Here is a 24,588-nt window from a genome sequence, read left to right on the forward strand (position 1 = left end):
GGGAGATGAGCAGATTGATGGATTATAGTGTGTACATGATTGTGCATATCAAAGGGCAATAATAGCATGCGTGTGTGACAGTGTATAAGTGGCCTCTTGTGGGGGGGGGGAAAAAAAGTCCCGAATGCATGTGATTGGAAACAGTTAGAGGCGGCGGACAGTTGACCTTCACCACCACTCATCCTTTATTGCCGGGTAACTATGGCAACAGCAGGATGTGGTAGTTGGGGTTGGTGTCGGGGGCTGTTAATGATCACTTTCCTTTTCGAGCTTGACTACATCTTAATGAGCCAATGATGCTGTGAATGGGGGTTAGCGGAGAGGATCGTGGAAAATCAAGTGCTTGCCGCAACACCGAGTTTTCCTCGTAGTCTTATTGCAGTGTGATTGAGTCAACATGTGTTTGCTTGAGCACACGCACACACACACACACACACACACACACACACTCACACACACACACACACAGGCCCGTGCACTCCCATGTTCACACGGCGAAGCAGCATGTGTTTCTGGGGTTTGGAGGACACAGAGTTTAATTATTAGCTCCATTCCAAAATTCATTATTAAAGCTGTTCAGTGAGACTTGCTGATTAGCATGTGTGTTTCTGTGAGTGCGTGTTTGATCGCGTCGGCGCTATAATCCAACCTGGCACATTTCTTCAAGCCGCCGCGGGTCCCCCGAGGTGAATTTCTCTAACTGGAAGTTCTGTTGTGCTTCGGTGCCAGACTGAGCTCAGAAACTGTTTGTGTGTCGTTAGTATCGTCAGCGAGTCGACGCCGACATGGTGACGTTCCAGCTTCGCCACAGGACTCGCTCTCGCCGTGGATGGCGAGCGGACAGCGGAGAGAAATATGAAGGGTCATTATGTTGTAAAAACTGATTTCACAGGAGCTCACGCATATATTAGCAATTTGGTGGATAATTCAACATTTAAACTGCCAACAAACTTTGTGACAAAATCAATGTTTGATCTGTGTGCATGCACACACACACACACACACACACACACACACTGTAACTGGCTTCTAGAAGTAGTTACATCACTAAAATGCAGCATTGTTTGTTTTTTTTTAAATCGGCTGAATTTCCAACCTTGAATTGCGGTCAAGTGAAAGACATGCATAACTAATCTGGTCAGTAATGGACATGTCCGAGGATTCGCTGGCTGACAATGTGTCTGTGTTTTAAAAATTTGCATTACAAGCTTCGTCTTCTGCTCCTCTGAAAAAGCTGAGTGGACCTGCTGCAGTTTGGTATGTTGCTTGTATAAATGTTGATTTCCATTATAACGTATGTTTCTTATCATTCCAGTACAAGGACACAAAACAGTTTATTCAAAAGCAAACGTCATCCAGAATTAAACTCTCAAGGCTGCGGTCAAAGTTTTTTTTGTTTATTTTTGTTACAAATGTAACTTCAAAGCCTGTGAAAATGTATGTTTTTTACGGTTTTGTTTCAGAAAAGTTTCACATTTACACTGCAACGCTTTAAATGCAACGCGAGTTTGCAAATGCAGAAACACTGAAAACAATGTAGTTAGCATGCCCGGCCACAGGTGGGTGCTGTTGTTTGTTTTTGTAATGAAACCACACACGCGTGCAGCAGAGAACAACACACTATAAACGTTACAGTAGAACACGGACATTCTAGTGGCAGACAAGTTGGATTGTTACTACGGTGACTGTCAAAATAAAAGTAGCAAGTCCCAGAAGAATATGGACTGGGAGTCATGACACCACGGAGGATACATTGTTCTGATTGTCCAGCTTCTGAGCATGTGCACAACTACTAGTGACTAAGGCCGTGGTGTGCATGCGCAGTAGCAGCTATTCCACAATATTCATGGAGCCCAAGAAAGTCTCATTTTCGTCCATTTCCATGGCAACAGAGCCGGACTGTTTTTGAAAAGTTCCACCTTGGGAATAGTTTTCAAACAGTTCGGTTTTCAGTGAGTCCGAGCACCGATGTTGTGGAAATGGACACCTAAAACATAACGAAAGCTTGTGCGTTTTCGCTTGAAATCGTTGCCGTGGAAACGGGCCCTCCGTCGGGATAAACATTACTGTTCGAACTCTCAAATATCAAAGATTCGTTGGCACAAAAGCATTAAATATTGTTTTTCCACCACTTTTTTACCTTGGACAATGACAAAGCTTGCGCTCCACCGAGTGCCCGTTCTCGTTTGTTGCTGTGATCAACACCTCTCTGTTATTGTGTCTCCTATATGGTTGTTAATAAATTTGCGCGTTAAAAAGATAAGTAAATCAGATTTAGTGTGTTTGTGGATCATCGCTTGTGTCACTGCATTTGCTTGGTGGTCGTCTTCCTTTTGTCCCGCTGTGATGAACTCCGGCCCCTCAGGCTGTCATCAGAATAGAGGCGATAGATGGATGGACAGCAAGATGACGGCTGTAATGTTCAGAAGCTTTTGAAAAAGAGTCTTGTGAGTGAAGCCTCATCACATCTGACACCTCGGAGTTTACCGGTGGTTGTGATGTTGCTGCTAATCAGTTTCTCAAAGGAAGAAGAAAATTGAAAATGGTTTGGAGAGCTCAGACATGTAATCACCAACATGTCGCTCCGTCCACAGCCGTCAGCAGGCCCCACAAAGTGGCTCCACATCATCCCTCGTTCATGCAATCTTCTCTCCATGCAGTCGTGAGGTTTGGATAACCTTGTGTCCTTTGTGTGTTTCTATAATACGTCCATGAAGTAACCAGAGCGCCATGTGCTGTTAGGCCTCAGTGTTATTAATCATGTTTACAGCTACATGGGACTGAAAAGTAATTCCAGAAATAAAAGAGAGAAGAATTTAACAGTTTAATACAACTGCATTCTCAGAAAAGTAACTAGTCAAAGTACAGAACTGTAAAAACTGTTTCTCTAAGTCATTTTTTAAAAAAACAAACATTTTTCTGTCAAGGTTCAGTTTTACTAAGCTAACATCATTTGGAAGTTTTAAAAGTTTTGAGCTTTAACCATCAGCTTCTGCATTTTCCAGACTATTGCAAAGTAAGGCCTCTGTTTCCACGGCAACGTTTTCAAGTGAAAACGCAAAACTTTTGTTGCGTTTTGGGTATCCGTTTCCACGACAACGGTGCTCAGAGGCACTGAAAACACAACTTTGTGAAAACACTCTCTTCGTGGATACGGGGAAATGGCAACTTTTGGAAAATGGCAACCACAGTTGAACCTTTCAAAAACCCTTCCACCCCCTCCCTGTGGAAAAGGGGGGAAACGCAACATTTGGAAAACACTCAGACTCTATGGAAACAGGACAAGGCAACTTTTCTGAAATGCTGCTACTTCACATGCGCACCACGGCCATAGTAACTAGTAGTTCTGCACATGCTCAGGAGAGCCAATCAGAACAAAGTTTCCTCTGTGGTGTCTGGCATGTTAACTTTTTTTTTTTGTCCTCTTAGAAAAATAAAATGAAAGAACTGGAAAATGATTGTAGTTTGAGTAACACGTTAACTGGTATTCAAATGTTGTTTGTTGTTTAGGTGATCTCTGCAGTCCTATCTTGGGCGCTCTGGTGTAGCTGGCAGATACTAACTGGAACATTTCCTCGTGCCCGTGCCAGTGGCTGTTTAACTTGGAACTGTTCAGACGTCAGTCTGATGATAAATTGGATAATCTGTTCGAACACATGAGTGCAGACTATTAAAAAAAAAATACAAACCCAGAGCTAATAAAACCTAATTGTGACGGACCATAGGACCAAATGGGGTTTCTGTTCGGGTCGATGTTTGTTCGCTCTACACTCGTGTGCAGTTTCTTCAAATGTGTGTCGGTGTGTTTGGACTACCAACAAGTACCTTTACGAGTTACTCTGCTCCTACAGAGTGGAAGCTGAATGTTTGAGCCTATAAATGCTAACTGCATAATATTGTCAGTCGTATTCACTTCATATTTTCTGCCCTAAGCCACATTGGGACCTGAAGAAAAGCTTGTGGAGTCTGCAATAAACACAAAGAAACATATGAAAGCATGACAACAGGGTCTTGGTTTGGGCTTTACGATGTTGGATAGAATTAGTTCCAGCTGGCAGGATGCAGAAAATTCTGGAAGCAAGAGAAAATATCTGCCCCCCCCCCCCCCCCCCCCCCCCCCCCACCCCACCTGAACGAGGGTTTGAATCTCTCCTCACAATCTGTCTCCCTCCTTGTTTTCTCTTTCTATCCTCTAACCCCAAATGGAACAGCAGAAAACCTCCACCTCTGAGCCTGGTTCTGCAGGTTTCTTCTTGCTAAAAGGGAGTTTTTCTTTTCCGCTTATGCCTTTTATGTGGAGTTGTCGGATTTTTCTCAGTAAAAGCAAGGCACTATATAGTAATAGCATGCCTGAAAAAGGGTAGAAAGAACTAAACTTATCAAATCCTACCCCTTCTTTATAATTATCTTTTTGTATTAAGGATAGATAGTATTATATATCTAAATATAGCAGTAAGAATGTTATCTGACATACAGTATATAAGACTAAATCTGAAGTTTGCATTCATATATATTTATCCAGACATTCTCAGATCCAGATCTCACCACTGCATGCCCCTGGGCATGAACTTTGACCCCTGCAGCTCACCATTCCCAGCATGTGTGATTAATGTTAACTTAAATGACGTGGATGGATTCAATGCAGAGAAGTCACACTTGGCTCGTACTTTGAAAATCGCTGTTCGATTGTGAGCGCAGGTCGTTTAAGTCACCTGTTCAATCCGCCTTGTGCAGGTTGTGTCAAAAATAGACTCCATGCGTGTTTTAGAGACACTTCTGAAAAGATTATACCAACAGGCATATCAGAACCAGAACGTGATGTAGACCCGTGGACTTTATGGTATATAATTGATGCAGACGTGTTATATTTATGGATGGATTTCAGGGTTCGCCACACATTTAGTCGTATTTTTAGGGATTGTACGGAAATAAACACGAGTCTCGTCTCGCTGTGTTTTAGCAAGACGGGTCTTGTGCGTTATCTCCCCGTGCAGCGGGTAAACATTTGCAACGTGTGTTCATGTTCTATACTGCTGATAAGGAACGAAGCCGCCTCGTCATAGAGTTACTAAACACACATTTAGATTGGAAATGCATGCATAGACGTGCAGTTTAAACAGCTGGACAAAGAAAAGTAGAACGAGCCACCTCGGTGACTCTGTGCGTGTTTGTGCGTGTGCATGTGTGTTTTTTTTTGTCAGCAGCTCTGTGTCCCAAAGATACCGGGCAATGTTGCCAGGCGACAGGTACCAATTGTGTTGCGTTTCCATGGAGACAGCCGAGAGGGTGGGGCCTCGATGAGAAGAACATAGTGTCTTCTGACTAGCACACACACACACGCACGCACGCACGCACGCACGCACGCACGCACACACACACACACACACACACACACACTGTTTATTAAACTCTGAGCTACATCAGATGGTTTGCTGTGGCGGCCCGGCTGGAGCCTGACATCCTTACTGACATAACTGCTCACATAGCAACTGACTGTAGAGAAGAAAAAAAACCAACCTGATAAAAGAACGACTGAAGGTTAAAACTAATATTATACACATTAATTATACACATATGATGTGATGTAAATTAATGATAAGGTAGCCTATAGTCAGCTGCAACTTGTTATATAAAGGATTTCCAATAAAACTCTCTAACTAGCACATGGTAGAATTTGCCAACATGGTACAAAAATCCATAAACACACACACACACACAGGAAAAAGATGCAAACGCCACATAGAAATTACCGCTCTGGGCCTCAACCCATCCATTTTCGTGTAAACATGCAAACTTGTGCTATTTCAACCTTTTACAGGTCATCCATTAAATCAGGGGGGTCAAAGATGAAGCCCGTGGGCCAAAACTGGCCCACAAGAGGCTCCAAGGCTCCAAAACCACAGAGCAAATTCAAAGAAAACACAGATTTATTTGGACAAATTTCTTGAGAAAGAAAGATAAGCTACCTTGTTGCTACCGAGCTCGTCTCAAAGCCATGCTGTCAGGGTGAACATGTAAAAACTCCCATGATGCAACATTTTTGGGGGAGGGGTTATTTCACTGTACTTTCTTTGACAGAACGATTTAATTAAAGTTTGCTTTATGGTGTCTTTTGTCATAATTGTCAGTAGTAATTGTTTGTTTTTGAGCAAATGTAGACGTTTTCATCACACACTCTGCGCCACAACATAGAAAAACTTTAAATGAAAAGGTTGTCATGGCACTATTTTACCGGTAACTACGTAATATATTCAAACAAAGTTGAATAAAACCAAGTCAAATCAAAACAATGAAAAAAGTAAATCCCCTCAAAACTGATAATACATAAAAACTACAAATACATTACGACAATACACTTTGAAAGCCAATAAATTAGATTCATAACAATCCAACTTGGTCGTTGGCCCATACGAATGTCCGTGTCCTCCCACTGTTAATGTTTATAGAGTACAGACACCGTTTTCAATACGTTGCTGTCCAAACATGAAACATTTATCAAACAGAAATACTAAAATGAAGCGTTTTCACTCTAAACGTTGTGCAAACGGGGCCTCAGTCGCCATTAATGATTCGGATCAGATGTTTTGTTCACATTTATGAGGCTCTGCCACCCTCACCGCCTGCTGAAGGTCCTTCCAGGTCTTCTTCTTTATGCACGGCGACAACCGCACACTGCTAGAAATTCCTCAAGCAAGGGCACAAATGTGCGATATACGTTAGAGGAATGGCTTCCTATCGGCTTTTTTGTGTAGGTAGCTACTAATGCATTCCATGAAGGTGTGAGGAATAGCTGCTGTTTTCAGTACTGGCCTCCAAAATTAAACCAAAATATATAGTAATATTGTAGTAGCTTGCAGAACATGATGGAGATGTACAATGAAAGATAACCTATAACAGGAATGTGCACAGACTTCAATGTGAAACAGACGCTAATGGTTTTGGTTAGTAGTCCCTGGAGTTTAGCCTGGTTGGTGTGAAGACATTATTCTCCAAACTGCCGTGTAGCTGAAAGAGGAGAAACTCTTTCAAAGTGTAGTTTCACATCGGCTCATTAGGAGACTGACTGGACCTTCCCACCAGTTTTACAGACCGACGGTGTTCCTGGAAAGAAATGGGAAAGTCTCTGCATCACGTCGGCACACACTGCACGGTACCCGGGGGGGCCGGCGCTCTGACAGAACCCTACTTTACTATTTCTGCTTCTGTCACACTGCCGCTGTAGGTGGACAGTAATGGTTTCTTTTTTTGTTTTTGTCCTTCCACACGTCCTCAGTCAACTGCATGTTTGCCTGTTTGTACGACCGGAATTCACAGGAAAGCCTGTAGAGCATGAAGAGGAAATGCAGCATCGTCATTTAGAAGTTCTACTATAAATGTCCTTTTGAAGTTTCAAGTTGTTGTTTTAGGGATGCACAGATACCCTTTTAGAGTATTAGTAAAGTAAAGGACTAACCGTTAGTTATTTGATGATACTGAGTACTGATACTTGCTATGAATGCTATGAAGCCTTATTCAGGGGTCTGCAACTTTGATGACCAAAAAGCCATTTTTGTCACCAAAATAAAATTTAACTGGAACCACAAAGCACATTTAACCTTCAAATGAGGCTGACACAGCTCCGAAACTTTTGATACATAAACATGAATAGTACCCTATGTTAACTTTATGAAGCTTCAATTACAATTTGGGACGGTAAACATTTCATTTCATTTTGAACTGTTTAATTTAAGAGTTTTCAACCTTGTTTTTTCAGCTTTGTGACATTCTTTTGACATTTTTTGCAGACTCCGGATCTAATTCATACTCAATATGTGATGACTATGTGTCACTGTGAACCACCTCAGGACAGCCTCTGTGTCGATGCTAACCTATGTTGACGCTTTTCGATTGCGTATTAGTACCAGGTACCAGGTACTTTCCTGGTTCCTCCTCGGCCTAGGTTCCCAGCGAGCTGAGGCCAGTAGACAATGTGATGTCGGCAGACGGCAGGCCACTGACTGGCCGGCGTGTGCCACAGATGAGTGAGGAGAGCATCCCGTTCATCCCGTTATTTCTAAAACCTGATCAAAACCAGAGCGCTCACCAACAGAAATAGACGAACAGAAATCAACCCCATGGAGGAGTGACAATGTGCAGACATGTCTTTGTCTGGTAGCGACCAGAGGATTCAGGAGCTCGATGGAGCGACCCGATACGAGTTTCAGGAGGTCTCTGAGTCACTGATACCACCGGTGTTTCAGATTAACCGGTTTCCATGTTAACTGGTGACCTGCTTCCTCAAGCATCCCATGTCACAGCAGATGTTAAAAAACCCAACCAAAATCCGTAGTTGTCCTGGCGAACGTCGATTAACCGCATTTCCATTAAAGTATTGTACTGTTTGTTTGCCTTATTTTAACATCAGCTGCTGCTAACGGCTGGTGGCAGAAGTCACCAGTCAACAGCGGCACCAGTTAAGCCAAAACACGGGACAGTGAGGCACATCTTTACACGATGGTAACAATCCACATTTTGTAATATTTATTATCAATATATGTGTAAAAAAATATATAATATTTAATGTGTTATTTGAGCTGACATCCAATGCATTTTCGCTCTGCATCATATCAGGGGTGATTGCCTGTGCACGATGGGGAAAAGCTTTGATGACTCCACCCACGCCACGGTGGTACTATATTGTCATGGAAAACGACAGGGGTTGAGTCAAGCAGAGGCGAGGCGAGCCGAGTATGGCCGAGCATGTACGAGTGGAAAAGCGCCATACCGGTCTGCAGTGCGTTGTGTCTTTTTACGTCGTCTGCCCATACGAACGTCTTGTGTACTCCCATTGATAATGTTTATTGTGTATTGTTCTCTCAAACACAAACAGCTCCCACTAGTGGCCAAACATGTTAAATAGATTGTTTTAATCGCTTCTACGGTTTCCGTGAAACCTTTCTGAAATGAAAACGATGCGTTTTCACTTTAGATGTTTGGGTTTTTTTTTAAAAAGAAGAAGAAGAGTAAATAAATCATCACCACTTGACCAATAACGGCAGAGGAGTTTTGACAATCTTCCCAGTAGTTCAAGGCCTCCCAAACCATCGAGGCACATTTAAATTGTACAGAGAATTAGAGGGACGCCTCCGTTTAACCAGCGGACTGAACCATGTGGCTCAGGAGGAGTTCAGCTCCAGGTCAACAGGGTGTCAACCAGCGCATCCGTCCTGGTGGGGCGATCATCATCATCAAGCACGCACACACACTCACACACACACAGATGGCGGAGGGCTTGATTTGCGGTACCCCCTATCACATGGCTGGGTGAACCTGCAGTGGAGCAGATGATGGACTGGTTTGCAGTTTTATTGCTCACATTTCATCATCAGACATTTTCATTTCCCACAAATTACAGAATGATTTAAATAATTACTTTTAATTTTTAAAAAAAGAAGAAGAAAAAAAGGTGTAGACTCACAGCCATGGAGAAACGCCCAGGGTCTGTCAGAGGGAAAAATGAGCATTGCACTGTAAATAAAATCTTCCTCCTGTCATTTTTTACTTACGAAGCAGTTTTACTTAAACTGTTGAGTCTTGCAGTGCCGATCTTTTTCCCAAGCATCTGTGCACAAACGCAAATTGACTTCCTCAACATGTCAAGTGTTTGAAGACTTTAAGAGGATGCTAATACCAACATGTCAGAAATACTCCGGTGGAAATGGAAGTGCGGCGTCCACATTAATGACTGCGGACAGTGTCGAGCGCCACAGAGGAAGACGCGTGCGTAAGACAGATGATTTCAAGCAATTAGATCATCTATCAGTCAGACGAAAGGAAACCGGAGGAACAACGGGAGCCAGAGGCCAGCGAGTGGGTCGATCGTTACCTGCGGCTTGCGCTGTGATGATGCCGAAATAATGACTTTGTGTATTGGTGTAAATATTCACCAGCTCCTCTGTGTCATTGTAAATCGGCTGCATTCACACAGCCATGCTGGGGTTTGTCAAATGTTTAATTTTCATTTTTAATCTCACACAACACAAGTGGCTTTTTTCTGCTCGAACGAACAGATTTGATTCTTTTTTTTTTTTGTCTGGGGTATGCATGTTCTCCCTTGACCTACATGGCTTTTCTCCTGGTACTGCAGATGGGTTTGCTGGGTTAATGAACACTTAATGTTAATGTTAACACTTTAAACCAGGGGGTGTCAAACGCATTTTAGTTCAGGCGCCATTTCATTTTGAGTGGGCCAGACCAGTAAAATAGTGCCATAATAAACTTTAAATCTAAACTTTGAATTTTGTCTTTGTTGTGGCACAGAGTATATACGTGATGAAAATGTCTATACCGTATAGTCCCCAAGAGAAGAGCACCGCCTAATAGAAAAGTACCCCACCTATACCTGGTTTATTAGAGAGTTTCACTCACTAACTTGTGGCTCATGTTTGCTGGTAACAAAAAGCTGTCGGGCCGATTCTGATGCTGAGTTGGACGGAGGGAGACGGTTGCAGAATTGTGGCCGCTTATTCTTCTTTGTAACACACGCCAGAAAAAAAACCTACACTCCCCAAGGCCAAAACCTGCTACGCCTCCTCTTTCCACAGTGCACTTGACATTTATAGTGACAAGCTAATAAGCATGTCACAAAGGGCCCATGTTTTAACTTTCACTCACACGTTCCAAATAGACGCGCACCCGGAGGCTTGCAAATGTGCACTGCGTGTCTATTAGGAACTATACGGTATTTTTTTACAAAACCAAATCATGACTACCGGAAATGACTACGATCTCAACATCGAGTTAATTTTAATGATGTAAAACACAGTCAAATGTCCCCCTCCCCCAAAATAACTCCTAAAACGGTTGTATTATGGGTGTTTTTACAAACACCCCCTGACAGCATGGCTTTGAGGCTAATGCTAATTTGCTATCTTTCATGTCGTTGCTTCGCTACTCTAAAGAATTCTTTTTTTTTTTGTTAATATTTGTTTTCTTTGACATTTTCACGATTCTCTTAGTGATTTGGTCGGATTGGAGTCTTATGTTTGACGCCCCTGTTTGAAGTAAACTGTCTCTCAGACTCTGTCAACTAGTTCAGTTCAGATCCAGGTTCGACTGAAATTTCAAAAACAACTTTTCACATCATAAATTTTCCGGCCAAGCTGTTAACTCCACTTTGCATCATGGAATCACCTGACAAGCAACTTTATCTCTGATTCTTGGCACTAGTCAGTGGTGGCCGTGGCTCGGATGGTGGAGCCACAGGCCTGTCCAAGTGTCCTTGAGCAAGACACTGAAGGCCTAACTGCTTCCCAAAGGAGGGACTGAGTGCCTCGCATGGTGTGTGACAGTGAGAATGGATGAATGTGATTAACAGTGATTCGTCTGAGCAGACTTGGCATGTTCTCTATGGGTTTTCCAAAAGGTTTTGTTTGAAAGAAATGCATCCATTCATCTTTACTCACTCTGGTGATCTGGAGTGAGACAGACTTTAAGGTCAAAGCTCCATGTGGGGTGACGATCAAGGGCTTGTTTCCTGTTTGTGTGTTAAAATTGCTCCATTGGGGGATAAATAATAGCATGTAGTAAGTAAGATGTCTGTAAGAAGAATGTAAATCTGCTGCCACATAAAGGTGAAGTACCCTCCATGCCACCTGCAGGTTGTCCTGTCCCAAACTGGTGTTCCTGGTCACCTGAAACCTCGTCGGGGTGGATGAAGCTCCACTGTGGCACTGCAGAGGGTCTAACCTGCAAATCTGACAGAATGAAACCTAATCAGTCTTTTCAGGTGGACAGTTCTTATTTCCCTCCAGACATTACTTTTTCTGGATTGTTTCTTGGCTCTTCTGCCATCAGCTGTGCTTTTGTGTGCTTTTTAAAAAAAAAATTATTCCTTCTTTTTACCGTTTCTGTATCCAATGATTGCTGTCAGGTGTGTTGTCTCAGCGTGCACTCTTTCCCTTTCACTCCCACACACACAAAAAAAACGAGTCATGTGTGTTTAAATCTTGGTATTGATCCCCTGAAGAGGGCCGATATTCTCTCTGCCGCTGCTCGAATCGCAGCTGCCGTTACCTGTCACCCCGCTTCTGTGCCTCATTTTGCTTAATCTGCCTGCAGAGAAAGACGCTCGTCAGTCCAGTCCCTCAATCAGCCATGCTGGTAAATGAAGGTGTCACTTCCTTTCCTTAAAGGGCATCAGAGGACACACACAAACACACACACACACACACACGCACGCACACACACACACGACAACCCCCACTATTTTCATCTTTCAAAGCCACCCAGGGTACCATCAAAGTGCTTTTGAAGGGAACTTAATTCACCAGAGCATATGAATAGAAATCCAGATGGATATCCGGCACGAAAACCCAACCAGTACCAAAAGAAATATCCTGATTTTGTGTAGAAATCATGTGCAGGAGCCACAGGTGGTTAGCCCTGTCCAATATTCACAGTTTGGGGCCTTTCTGGATGGAGTTTGCATTTTCTCCCTGTGTGTACGAGAGATTTTCGGCTGTGAGAGGAGACCACAGTTTCCAGAGCATGGGTGTCAAACATGAGGTCCGTGTGCCAAAACCGGCCCACAAGAGGGTCCAATCTGGCCAAATCCCCGAGCATATTGTAGAAAATTCAAAGAAAACACAGATTTTTTGAAAAAAAATCTTTTATTAAATTAGACATTTCACTGTATTTTGCACCAGAAGGTTTCATTAAAATTGGATTTATGTCGAGATTGAAGTACCCACAGCACCCACTAGTGGCCCAACATGAAAGCGACATCATTTAAGAAAATGTGGCCGTGGAAACGCAAAATTTTTCTGAAATGAAAACATTGTCAGTTCAAACATGGTTGTGTAAACAGCACTGTGAGAAAGAGACCGGTTTAATTAATTTTATTATACCGGATGTGTATATTAGTGGCAGTTTCCCTCAGGCAGATCGCACTCTAACATAGTATTTTTTTCCACTGTTGTTAGCGAGATGTAGTTTCCAGCTTCCACGAGAGCTGGACCTCTCTGCTGCTGCTCCTGACGGGGTCTTCACCGGACCGCCTGTTTAATGTGCTGCAGCGCTCGGCGAGCGCTCGGCGCTGGTCCATTTAAACTGAACTGTGGGTCTGTTACAGGTCCGCACACAATACTCCCATCCAGCTATAGACGAGCCATCACCGATCCCTGAAATGACCTGCATTTGTTTTGGTTGCGCAAAGACGAGTCGGAGTTCACCTGCAGAAAGGTGCTCCTGGTGGGATTCAGCATCATCGAATCTATTTCAAACCGAGATGTATTTGAACAGAGTTACAACCTCTCCAATCAAAACACACCGTCGGGAGGTAATGGAGCCTGAATGAGTAACAGCTGTGCAGCTGATTTAATGTGCACCTCTAAAAGGTTAGACGCATCCCTAGACGTCCTCATATTCTTTAAAAATAACATTTCTTCCTTTGTTAGTCCAGTAAACGAAGCGGGCAAACACAGCAAACTACTAAGTCCCAGGAGGATATGGACGGGCAGTCGAGACAATCTACTGAGCATGTGCACAACAGCTATTTGCAGTTGCCATGTGCAGTAGGAGCGTTTTCAAAAAGTTGCGTTTTCTTTCGTTCACGAGCATGGCGAATGTGATTAACAGTAGAAAAGTGCTATATACGTGAAATCCATTAACCGTTTAATAAAAAGTAGTCATGTAAACAAGCTTTAAATTAGGAGGCTGAGCTGAGCTGCAGTGATTTTCATTGAGAGAGAGACGATTGGACCAAATTAAAAAAAGAACAAATCAGAAAGGACAGCTAGGGCTGAGCATCTAGATCTAGAGAGGTTGAGATGGTTTGGACATGTTGTGATGACAGATAGTGAAGTCCGTAGACAAAGAAAGAAAGTAACTACCTCAGAGATTGGTGGATGTTCAGGTGGAGGACGTGGAGATGGTTGGTGTGACAGTAAAAGAGGCTGCATTCAGTGTGATGTGCTGAAAGGAGCAGCACAAAGATAAGTACATCATCTGCGTATGTGCCTTGCAACATTCAAAATAAAAAAAGGAGGCTTTTTCATGAAGAAAACAACCTTGCAAAAATACACGACCAACATAAACTGAAGGGTTTTTTTCTATTTCGATCTGATGTGATTGTTGCTGAGGTTTCTTTGTTCTCATCGGTACGTTGTTTTCGTATTTTTTTCCCTGCTGTGTTTCCATCCTCTGTCTCAACGAGGTATCAATCTCCTGTTGTGTTGTCTTCACACTTCAAAAAGCCGGGCAGTTTGTAATTTAGCTATTCAACCCACATGCACGCACCCTTTGATAGGTATGAATTTATATTTCAGAAGCTACACAGAGGTCTTTTTCGTTTTCTTTTTCAGATGTTGCAAACAATAACCACAGGCCTTGCAATGCGCATGGCCCTTTAAAAGTTGTAAAGGGATCTTGCTGAGATTATTATTCCAATTCTTCATCTTTTAAATCACACTTTTAGCACATTTTAGTGTATTTTTTTTTTTTTATCCCTGTAAAGGGTTGAGATTTGAAGCTGAAATCACTGGTTGCCATGTTCTTTACTTTCATTATCAAGTCTGTTTTGTTTGCGGGAGTTTAGTTTCTCACAGCAGGACAGGAAATAAGTGATGGTTTAAAGGAGTGTGTTCAGGATATGCGATAGTGCAAACCACACAGCATTGCACATTTATTCTGAGAAAGGCACACAAGGCCATGGTGGTGCAGCGGTTGGCGCTTCGTGTCGTAGAGGGAAGGCTCCGGGTTGAAGTGTTTTGACCAGGTACTCCAGTTTTCTTTCACATTTTAGGTTAATTGTTGGAGCGACCACCGCCTCTAAAGATTGGGCAAAGTGACATCAAAGATGGACGGTTGGTCGGAGAGCATAATGAGGCATGTGATGCTTCGGGAAGAAGAGCATTCAAGCCGCTGGCTCGAGACTCCGTTTATGCGACGATGTTTTCAAGTGAAAACGTAAAATTTTGTCTGTGTTTTGGTGGCCCGTTTCCATGGCAACGGAACTTTCATCTTGTTCCTGGGGAGTATGAGTCGGCAATCAGACGTAGATTAAGAAACACAACAAACGAGGCATAATTAAGATCAAATCAAATCTGAGGACACCGTCACGTCCCCTCCTTCTGCTTTTATCACAAGTCACACCCCGTCCATAAGCTTTGCTAACCGCATTAGCCTGTTTGCGTGTGCATTTTCTCAATCACTCCAGCTCGTGCAGATGTTCCCTAATCCGATCACGAGTTGGAGGAGGTGGGGGAACGATCCAATCACAAGTTGGTCGGCCTGCCCCGGTAATCCAATAACAGAGCAGCTCGGTGATCGATAGGAGCAGCGGGAGCGGCGCCCTCACATCTCTCCGTCTCGTTCACGTAAACTGACACGCACGGTCCAATCCTGTAATCATCTGGAGTTGTTGCCAGGCCAGTGTGTTAGATTATTCATCAAAGCCGCGCGGCCGCCGTGCCCTCAGGCGTATTTTCAAGATGGATCCCTCAACGGTCCATCTCTGCTTCTACTTTAACACCCAGTGTCAATCATAGACCGAACACCCCCCCGGGTGCAGTAATTACCTTCGCAAAACATCAAATTTGTGTAACTTATTTCCCTTAAAGACCAGACTGCTTGATGCACAGCAGCATGCATTCTCAAAACAATAGCGAGTGCATCTGAGACAGACTTAAACAGAGACGGGGAGCATAAAGAAATTAAGTGTATTCATCTTAAAAACGCTGCAAAGTGCCTCCACTTGTTGGCAGCAGCAGCAGCAGCAGCAGTAAATCAGTAAATCAGTCAATCTTCCATGTGACACATTTCATGGAGGTTAGTGCAGCTCAAAGTGCTTCACACACGATTAAACGGGCCTCCCAGCACCTTCAGTGCTTTCTGTTGGCACAACATTTTCCTTATCTAAAGTCAGTCTGCCAAATTAGTCTCAGAGGACTTTGATACCTGCCAGTCATAAAGGACCCGATAACGTTATTTCTTTGATTTCCACCATGAAGTGATTGGGCGCAGTGAGAAAGTCGTTATGTTTTGTGTCGGTGGTTCGCAGACATGAGAAATAACAGTCCTTCAAGGAGCTCCTGGAACTTCTTCTGCCAAAGTCAGTGTGTTACGAAAGATTTACGCAGCTGGATTTTCTTATCACCGACTTCCATTTCTTTCATCGTCTCATTAATTTTTCCCATCAAGACGAGGAGGTACCTTTCTCTCTGAGCCGGATGCTCTAAAATGAGAAGAAGAAATTCCTTAATGTGCAGATTATTGTAGTGTTGCTGTGACAGATTAGCTGACCTGCCAGCACTATGTGGGATTCTCTCGTTAAATTCAGATTAAATTATTTCAGTCAGTGGGATAAAGATGCTCTATAATCTGGATGATATTGGAGGAAGATGCTCTATAATCTGAATGTTAGTTGAGGACGATACTCTGTAATCTGGATGCTATTGGAGGAAGATGCTCTGTAATTTGGATGTTAGTGGAGGAAGATGCTCTATAATCTGGATGTTAGTGTAGGAAGATGCTCTATAATCTGGATGTTGATTGGGGAGGATGCTCTATAATCTGGATGTTAGTGGAGGAAGATGCTCTATAATCTGGATGTTATTGGAGGAAGATGCTATATACTGAACTACATCGATTTCAGTATTTCTGCCGTTTCTATGGAAACAGACATAATTTTCCGTATAACCCAGAAACTTGTCTGAAATGAAAATATAAAAACTTCTTGCTTCCTTCTTCTGTGCTCATTTGAAAATCCCCTGACAGCAGAAGAAGAACTCCAGCTGACGGATTGTCTTCACAATCGTTCACCCTGACAGACAGTTCCTACGCCCCAGGATCCATCAGAGCGCCCAGCGCAGATCGCTGGAGGTGATGTTATCTTGGAGAAGGATTAGGTGACACCTGGGGAACGCCGATGTTGTGAGGAATACTCATTTCATTTCTGTCCCACCCGTTTCAAAGGTCCTGAGAGCGACTGTGTAACGGACCTGATGCTGACAGCGCAGAGCCGAGCTGGAAGTGTGGATGTTGACCGAGTGAGACAGATACAGTAATGACCGAACACATGACGCCAAGGACAGACAGTAAATATACAGGCCACTGTGCAATCATGACTATAAAAGAGTGTTTACTGGACTGACTAGGATGGATTACCCTGATGGATTATGAAGGTACGATCATAAGAAAATGAGCAACCTGCATATGAGCCAAATTGTAATGGGTGTTGCTGGTTACATGTATTTACCAAAACATGGTCCAAAGTGAGAAAACGGACTGCAGGTTCAAACCAGACAAGGCTCAGTTATTCACCTGAATGTCCATTTGGAGGATTTTCTATTTCTACTCCACTTGGGCTACTGGAACTAGTTGTGTGTGTGTGTGTGTGTGTGTGTGTGTGTGTGTGTGTGTGTGTGTGTGTGTGTGTGTGTGTGTGTGTGTGTGTGTGTGTGTGTGTGTGTGTGTGTGTGTGTGTGTGTGTGTGTGTGTGTGTGTGTGTGTGTGTGTGTGTGTGTGTTTGCTCAAGCCTGTGGAGTCGGTGATGCTGTACACCAGGGGTTTTGGGTGGAAATCGGGATCAGAGAATAAGTCTCACAATTAGTCAGCAAATGGGAATGTGGAGCTTTAGGTTTGTCATCCATCCATCCATCCATCCATCCATCCATCCATCCATCCATCCATCCATCCATCTTTAGAATTTTCTGACTGAGGCCCTGCTTGGAAGTGGAAATACATAATTTGTCCGTTTTTTGTTTCCGAAAATTGTTCTTATTGTCCGTCTACTGAGCATGTGCAGAACGACTAGTCACCACAGCCATGGTGCACATCAGTAAAAAAGTTACGTTTCCACCCCATTTCTACGGAGACGGAGTTGGAGCGATTTTAAAAAGTTACGTTTTCAGTGGCTCCGAGCAATGTTGTCGTGTAAACCGACCCTGAAAAACATAACGGAATTTTCCATTTTCACTTGATAATGTCACACATTTGCTGTTGTTGAGCCTTTCTGCCGGACCTCTTTACAGGATGAATGATAGTTTTCCTGTGTTGGTGTTGATGTCAGCAAATTCACCATGAGTGCTTTGTTCATATCGTTGATGGGACGGTATTTTATTGGAAGGCCAAGGTCAACTAAAGTGCAGCCCTATGATGAATGCATGGCCCGGGGTGATCACGCATGAACACTGAGGGTCACCAGCTACCTGCGAGGGTTCATAATATCACTTTACAGATTGATGCGCTCCAGCTCAGGAGTGGTGACACACACACACATACACACACACACACACACCGCCACATGTATTATTTTCAGCGTGTGTGAGGGCCGGACGGAGGGAAGTGAAGGTTGGCAGGGGAATACTGTCTGGAGGGGGTCCAGACGGATCGGGATGTGGTCTTTGATGTGCAGGACGACCTGCCTGTCAAAGCACTTCACAGCAGCCCGAGCGGACCTTTCAGGGCAGATGTGCTATAACAAGAAGGGAACGGCCGTATGGATAAACTCCTGCCACGGGCTTAACTTTTGATCCCCTCACACTCACACATTCAATTCACATTCGTAAAATATATATTGATAAAATATATAGTGTTTCCTCTCACTCCACTGTGGCTTTAACTTCAGAGGCTGTAGTAAGGACTTCATTAATTCATGAGTTCTATGAATTGTATTGGAATTCAACCATGATTCTGCCTGAACAAAATGTCTTGTTGTTAAAAGTTCCTTTAAGTTTACATCGAAGTCTGAATCAAAATTCAAATATTCACACTTTATATTCTTCAGATTTCAGCTTTTAAGATAAAAGGAATGAGTTTTAAAATACTACAAGTCCTTTGTTTGGACAGCTTCTCAAATATATATTTTATTACACAATCATATTGAAAATTAGTTGCTGGAGATGAAGAAAAAACTAAAAAAAAAAAAAATTTTCAAAACATAATCTCCTTTTCAAAACATTATCTGCCCAAATTAAAATTAGATGCCCCCCCCCAAAAAAAAAAAATAGATTTTTAAGTATGATTAAGTTAAAAACTAAAATCTAGGCAAAAATTAATTAAACAAAAAAAATTAAGAGTGTGCAGAAGAACTATTTACTACGGTGTGCATCAGAGGTGGTTGAATTTCACGTTTTCAACGTTTTCAAAAAGTTCCACCTTGGGAGGTCCTCAAAAAGTGTCTCAGCGTCTCAGAGCTCCGTTGTCTCGTGAACGAATCCCCAAGCACGATGAAAGTTTCCCGTTTTCACGTGAGTTTGCCGCAACATTTTCATTTATACAAAAACAAAAGTACAGATATAATTTGTTACACAATCATATTGAAAATGAGTTGCTGCACACAAAAAAACAACTTCTCCCACCTTATCTAAACGTAATCTACTCAAATTAAAGTTAGATGTTTCAAAAAATATTTATATATGACTTTTAAACATTACTAAATTAATACCTGAAATTTAGGCAGAAAATAAAAACATTTGAATTCGAGCGTTTGGGGTTGCTCCGTCGCGTTGCTCTGTTCGATGCAGATCTTTAATATATTGAATGAAAGGCCTCCATATACTCCATTTTCACTTGATGTGAAGTTGCCGCGTCGCAGCCGTGTGCTCGTCTTCCCTTAGCAGCAGCTTCTCCAAACTGAGGATGTGCAGACTCATCTTCTGGACAATTGGCTCATACAATCACTCCTTCAAGCACACGAACCACAAGTAAGAGCTTGGGCGTTAACGTGAGCTTGATGTGAGGTGGTGGGGGGGGGGGGGGGGTACTCTGCTTGTTGCTAAGGAAGTGAGACAATACTTCAGCAAATTAACTTTGTGTGCGTTTCCGGGCTTCATTCTTCATGAGTGAATTAAATCCTCATCGTTGTTGCTTGAGTTTTCTTTCCTGGTGAGGACGATGTGAAGCTCATTTAGTTTGTTTTATTTTGGCCTATTTATATCGACAGGTATCTGAAATGAAATCAGGATTAGAATCTTTGAAAAGAGGCTTTTTTTCTATTCAGTCTTGTATGGTTCAATTACAAACCGTTTGGTTTGATTCAGTCTCTTGTAATGAAGATGTCAAGCCGAAGATGAGATTCACAATGGTTCTTGTGCAGTGAGATTATAATTCCAGTCTCTGCAGCAGCAGCAGCAGCAACAGCAGCAGCGGCAGCAGTGGCAGCAGCAGCAGCGGCAGCAGCAATACAAGACAGACGCTGTAACTATTCTCGGACACGAGGTCGGACCGCAGCACTTTTTCATTTGTAACTCAAGTCGCTGACGGCCCCGTCTGACCTCCCGGAGAGTGACATAACAGCCAGCCGCTCATTAAAAGAGGCTCTGGATTTAGATGCAAGCTGGAGGCAAAATGCAACAGAGAAGAAACTGCAATGAATAAACTCAGCAGGTGAAACCGAGCCACTGCCGGACGAACACACCTGTAGGAAGACTCCCATGTTAGTTCTGGCTTCTGCAGGTAATTCACATAAAAGTGAATACATTTATACAGATCATCTCCGCAGAACGAGCTGGGGTTTTGGTTTTTTTTCTCACTTTCCACTAAAAATGAATGTGGTGCCGTAACCTTTGAAACGAAGGTTAGATGAAGGCTTTAGCGGCTAACTGCTTACAAATCAAAAAAAATCAGGAGTTCCAAGGAGATCAGCATCTGTTGCCACGGAGACGCTCCCCACTCAGTGTTCCACACTGTGATGTAGCCACCTGACCTGCCGAGTTAGCGTCGAACAAAGGTCTGCGCTCATATTCAGATTCACCGTTATGCTGTAAAGTCAAGTACTAAAAATAAGTAAACAACTTTTGAAACAAGTGAAATTATCTAAAAATACGATTTTAAATCGGGGCAAGTGCCAAATAATTTGGGTTTCGATAAATCATTTGGTGGTTGTTGAAGTTGTGATTGGACAATGTAAAAAATGGCTTCTTTTTTTTTAATGTCTATTATCACTACCATTCTACATTTTCCTCATGGACCAGTCAGAACTTAACCCTTTACATTCAAGATCTTTTCGTTAGTTTCTGATGCACAATTCTGCACCAACTAATCCCCCAGACTACAGGCGGTGGATTACATAATATGTGCACGTTCACTCCGTTGGGTAAACAGCCCGTGAGTTTCACGTTGTTGTTTACTGTGCACGCGTCCGAGCCCAGAGAGCTGAATGACATCAGGATCGAGTCCCGGCGGATCCAGGGAGCGAGGACGCACAAACTCCGCCCGACACCCTGAGGAAGGTGGTCGTCACCTTGTTTAGTGTTTCTGTGGGCGTCTGTCTGCAGTCCCGGCCTCCGGGGGGTTAAATAATTAGCTAACGAGATGGATTGCAGGGCGAACATGTATCCTCTTATTCAATACCCAGTTTTCACCCCAGAAGCAATTTTGTAATAAAATAATTGGAAAGTTAATGAGTTTATTTACTTTTATACTCCCTGTAGAATGTAATCCGTCACAATACAGCAGAGCCGCCCGGCCCATTGGGCCTTATAGGCAAATGCTACAGGCGCCACGGCCTCCAGGGGGCGCCATAACATCGGGGGGGGGGATTTACCTTTAATATATTTACATTAAAACTAGTTGATGGAAAATATAAAAGCTCAAATTGTTTAATATATAAAGCAATGCCCAGGTAATATTACAGCAAATAAGTCCTTTTGTAAATAGCTATTTTATTTAGTTTGTGTAAATACTTATATGCTTAAGAATGGAGTTACTGTGTGCCTATTGTGTGGTTATTTCAATCATTTTATGCGACTGATGTATTTAAAGTTTGCTATTCATTCACTTTATTTTGTGGTGTTTATATTGTATTTCAGAGTCTTTTGGTTTTTATTTGCAGTTTTGTTAAGCAAAATATAATTGTGAATTGGGTGACGCGTTATCCTGTAAATTAAAAACAATGCTTGGTTTCCACATCGGGTCGGGCCTCTGCATTACTGATTAGAAGATGTCTGCATCAGAGTCTCTGGAGATCGTTGCACAGACAATAGAACTTTCGAGGCGTCCGTGTCTTCACGATTAACACACACAATCCTCCCGAGAAGTAACACAGACGTTCACATACATTTCTTGAAGGGGAAAATTTAGGTCAGAATGGACAAAAAAAGCTGAAAAAAAAAAAAACCCTCATTTTCTGAGTTCAACTTTTGATTCCTCCATAAGAGCTTGAAGCAGAGCAGACGGTCACACATCACCATTAGGGTCATGAAACATTAAAGTCGGGGGACTCGAGGGTCTTGCCCCGATGTGCTGTGGCAAAAATCTTCCACTTGGTAATTACAAACACACACACACACACACACACACACACACACACACACACACACACACACACACACGATGTGGGTGTGTGTGTCGTGTGTGTGTGAAGCCAGTAAGCAGCAGGGGTGTGTGTGGGGCGTGTTCCCGCCTGTACTCCAGGTCCTTACAGGAGAGTGGGCGTGTGCGCCGTCAGCTGCATCAATTAATGGGAGCTTATCGGGTTTTGTGACGAATCCTGCCCGTGTTTACTCCTCCTGATCGATCCTCCTTCCTGCTCCCGGGCAGCTTCCTCACTCCGGAAGCCGGCAGCTGCGTTTCCCTCCTCCTTCTCTCTCAGCACGAGGCTGCGTTCACATGAATCACCCTGAATATCGGCTGTTACTTTCGTTACCGTTTGTATTTTACCAACTGTTTACCCGAATTGCCAGAACTTTCTCGGGATGATTTTTCATTATCCACTGATGGCTCCAATACATTTTGGGAGCTATTGGGTCACAAGTGAAGGTGTAGGACACGTAAAGGTCAAAGACATATTTTCATCATAGTTTTAATAAATTTTCAATTCCCTATTCTCTGACATGCCACTTGATGCAGTGACATCATTATGCTGGTTAGCTGGTTAAATTATGGAAGGAGTGTTGTGGCGGATCAAAAAAACCTTGTGATTTATTGGTTTCCATGGTGACAGATGTGGTGTTGGCGAAGGTATGCGCTTTACCGAGTGCCTGTTTTAGTTGGTTTTGAGGATCTTTGTTTGTTTTAATGCTTGATATCAGATACTGAAATAAAAGTGTACAAATATTTTACCAGCAAAGCTGGAAATGTGTCTGAAGTTAATGCCGATATCCTCCCAGGTTTAGTCTTGGCAGGACTTTAAAGGTCTTTGGAGTATTTACACGACACTAAAGTTCTCAATTAAAGCTCAGCACATTGTTAATACAGGAAACACTCATAATGCAGCCCCAGACGCATGTTAGGGGAACCAATGAGACCATGTGAAAGTGTTGAAAAGCTGGATAATATGACTCCTTTAAGGTTACCTGTTGACTCTAAATCGCCTGCAGGTGTGAATGTGATGAAGTGCCAACTTGTCCAGGTTGTTCTTTGACTTCGTCCAGCACCGACTGGGACTGGCTGCAGCCTGCGGCACAACTCACATTTGAATAAAGCGAGGAACAATTTGGATGGATGAATACATACACACATTAGAATGGGGGAAATTAAAAATTTGAACAAGGAGTTAAAGTTTCTGACTCGAACTGATTGTTTTTCCCGTTGGTCCGTCACGGCCTCTCATCAGTCGCTCTTTCTCCTTCCTTCCACAGACAGTAACTTTGTCCTGGGAAACGCCCAGGTGCAGTCGCTCTACCCCATCGTCTACTGCTCCGACGGTTTCTGCGAGCTCACCGGTTACGCCCGGGCCGAGCTCATGCAGAAGAGCTGCGCGTGTCACTTCCTGTACGGCCCGGAAACCAGCGACCGTTCGACCGCTCAGATCCAAGGAGCCCTGGACGACAGGCGGGAGTTCAAGACGGAGCTGGTCTTCTACAAGAAGGAAGGTGAGGCCGCAAACTGGTTAACCACATAACATTTACACCCTTAAGACCAAAAATAAACTAGAGCGGACCCTCGGTAAAACGCATATTTTCACCAAGCATCGTTAGCATGATAGCCATTAGCTCATATCAATGCTAATTAGGTAGGTCAGGTAAAATTTCATGCAATTGGGGTGGGTAGTTTTACATACATACAAGCCAATAAATAAATAAATACACACAGGCGGAAACATAACCTTCTCAGCTAACTGCGTTGGTCGCCCAACTTACGTTGTGTAGTTTCATTACAAAAACAAACAACAACACCAACTTGTGGCCTGGCATTCTAACTACAACTTCCTATAAATGGACATTGTTTTCAAAACACTGCTGTGTAAACCAAGATTTTTTTCAAAGTGAAAAAACAACATGCGTTTTCACTTGAGAGGTTGTCGTGTGAACTTTGTCTCAGAAGTAGTAGCTACATGTGCAGACTCCATCCTGCCTTTCGGCCATCGTCGGCTGACCCTGACCTGAGAACCAGAAAAGAAGGTAGATGAAACATTGGATCGAAATTCTGAATGTGATCCAGTGACTTGTATTGATTTGGCATGCGAGAGAGCATTAGAGAAAGAGAGAGTGAGGGTAACAGCAACAAAAGAAAATGAAAACTCCTGAGGGAAATAAAACAAAAAAAAAAAACAGCCTCTCATTTATTCACTATATTAATTATAAATGAATCAAGGCTGGTATTGATGATGAAAAACAGAATGAGACGGCAGAAGCTCAGTGGAATGAAAAATAAGGGGATGTGAAG

The 24,588-nt window shown here is 43.0% G+C and overlaps 1 protein-coding gene across 1 annotated transcript in view; it reads left to right on the top strand.

Moving 5' to 3' along the window:
* The window catches only part of kcnh3 (potassium voltage-gated channel, subfamily H (eag-related), member 3), a gene marked incomplete at both ends in the record, with an annotated part of 148,162 nt that overhangs the window by 69,456 nt on the left and 54,118 nt on the right, over positions 1-24,588 (top strand). The window contains one exon of the mRNA XM_080478226.1: positions 23,562-23,795. Coding sequence (XP_080334352.1) covers positions 23,562-23,795 — 234 coding nt within the window. The remainder of the gene's footprint in view (positions 1-23,561; positions 23,796-24,588) is intronic.

Source organism: Lipophrys pholis, assembly GCF_963383615.2.
Source record: "Lipophrys pholis genome assembly, chromosome: 13".
Taxonomy (NCBI): domain Eukaryota; kingdom Metazoa; phylum Chordata; class Actinopteri; order Blenniiformes; family Blenniidae; genus Lipophrys; species Lipophrys pholis.